Genomic DNA, 1759 nt, shown 5'->3' on the forward strand with positions numbered 1-1759 from the left:
GGGGGGTCTGGGAGAGGTCGGGAGACTCTGTGAGGATGAGGACGGTCTGTGTGGCCCCTACTTGAGGGTCTCGACGGGTTTGGGGTCGAAGTTGCCCTCGGCGTCCACCGAGGCCTTTTTCTCGGTGCGGGAGGAGTAACTGGCATCCACATAGTCAGGGGGGAGGGCACCGGCGATGGCACAGAGACATGGCATGGCCAGTTTGTACAGCTCGGCCTCGAACTTCTGAGGGGACAGGGGGGACACCAGGGGTGACACAGTGACCCAGAGCCACCCCAGAGACACGGCATGGTCAGCTTGTACAGCTCGGCCTCGAACTTCTGAGGGGACAGGGGGCACAAACACAGTGACCCTGAGCCCCCCAGGACCCCCCGAGCCACCGCAGCCACGTGGGGACACCTGCGGTGAGGGTGTTTCCCACTGTCCCCATTGTCCCCGTGTCCCCATCGCCCCCTCCCTGTGTCCCCTTGTCTCCCACATGCCCCTCACCCCCCTCCCCGTGTCCCCCAGGTGTGTCCCCCAGGTGTCCCCCCGCCCCCCCAGGTGTGTCCCACCCCCCCCAGAGCCCACCTTGTGCGCCAGGGAGTCGAAGATGCCCCAGAAGAGCTTCCTGGTGAGGTGCAGCTCCTCCTCGGAGCTGACGCCCATGTTGGGCCACCCGTTGGGGAGGCAGTAGTACCTCCAGCACCGCTCGTAGTGGTTCGTCAGCAGCTTTGGGGGGCACACGGGGGGTCAGGGGTTGGTCAGGGGCGGGCAGGGGGCAGGGGGGGAGCACAGGGACCCTCCTGGGGGCTCACCTTGAGGGGCATCTTGGCGAACTCGTTGAGGATGGGGACGTCGAAGACGAGGCGGCGCAGGAGGTGCTGCAGCATCGAGGGGCGGATGTACCTGGGGGGGACAAAAGGGGGGTCAGGGGGGCAATTGGGGGTGCAGAGGGGGGTACAGAAGGAGTAGGGGTCCTGGGGGTTTTGGGGTTCACCCGCAGAGACCCACGAGACGCTCGATGGGCCTTGGGGAGGTGGGTTGGCCGTGAGGGTTGGGTCGGCCATGAGGGTTGGGTTGGGTCTGGGGGTGGTTGCCGGGGTCTGGGGGGCTGCGGGAGAGGATTCGGGGTGGGGTGGGGTCCCACCTGCAGAGCGCCATGAGACACTCCTCGATGGCGTCGCGCTGGGCCTTGGTGAGGGCGCGGCCGCGCGACAGGCGGTAGATGGTGTGCAGCATGGAGTCCACCATGATGGCGCGGTGCTCCGTGCCCGCGAACAGCGGCGCGCACTTGGTGATGAGCGGCAGCACCGCCAGGCACAGGTACCGGTTCAGAGCCAGCGCCATCTCCGTCGTGCTGAACGTCGCCTGCGGGGCCAGAAACGGGGAAAGGGGGGGAGAAAAGGGCAGGAAATGTGAGGGGGAAATGGTGGGAAACGTGAGGGGGAAAGGGTGGGAAATGTGAGGGGGAAAGGGCGGGAAATGTGAGGGGAAAATGGCGGGAAACGTGAGGGGGAAAAGGGGGAAATGTGAGGAGGAAAATGGTGGGAAACGTGAGAGGGAAAGGGTGGGAAATGTGAGGGGAAAATGGCGGGAAACGTGAGGGGAAAATGGCGGGAAACGTGAGGAGGAAAATGGTGGGAAACGTGAGGGGGAAAGGGCGGGAAATGTGAGGGGAAAAGGGTGAAAACCGTGAGGGGGAAAAAGGGCGGGAAATGTTTTGGGTTGCCCCCCTCACCGTGTCGAGGGAGGCACAGGGGTTTTTGGGGAGCCCCTC

At 64.9% G+C, this 1759-nt stretch overlaps 1 protein-coding gene across 1 annotated transcript; it reads right to left on the bottom strand.

Moving 5' to 3' along the window:
• Positions 1-54: 54 nt before the first annotated feature.
• On the bottom strand, positions 55-1753 carry LOC113942364 (ryanodine receptor 1-like). Its single transcript, XM_027633506.1, has 5 exons — positions 1721-1753; positions 1130-1350; positions 798-888; positions 571-711; positions 55-225 (listed from the first exon to the last, which is right to left on the bottom strand). The coding sequence occupies exons 2-5, from the start codon at positions 1327-1329 to the stop codon at positions 58-60; spliced, it is 600 nt and encodes a 199-aa protein (XP_027489307.1). The 5' UTR covers positions 1330-1350; positions 1721-1753; the 3' UTR covers positions 55-57.
• Between the last annotated feature and the right edge of the window lie 6 nt (positions 1754-1759).

This window comes from Corapipo altera, unplaced genomic scaffold, assembly GCF_003945725.1.
Source record: "Corapipo altera isolate COAL_440 unplaced genomic scaffold, ASM394572v1 58534, whole genome shotgun sequence".
Lineage (NCBI taxonomy): Eukaryota > Metazoa > Chordata > Aves > Passeriformes > Pipridae > Corapipo > Corapipo altera.

Coding starts and splice junctions, on each gene's coding strand:
- LOC113942364 (XM_027633506.1), bottom strand. CDS start 1,329: ATGGCGCTGGCTCTGAACCGGTACCTGTGCCTGGCGGTGCTGCCGCTC. Junction 889..1,129: donor TGTCTCATGGCGCTCTGCAG/GTGGGACCCCAC, acceptor TGTCCCCCCCAG/GTACATCCGCCCCTCGATGC. Junction 226..570: donor TCGACTCCCTGGCGCACAAG/GTGGGCTCTGGG, acceptor CTGTCCCCTCAG/AAGTTCGAGGCCGAGCTGTA.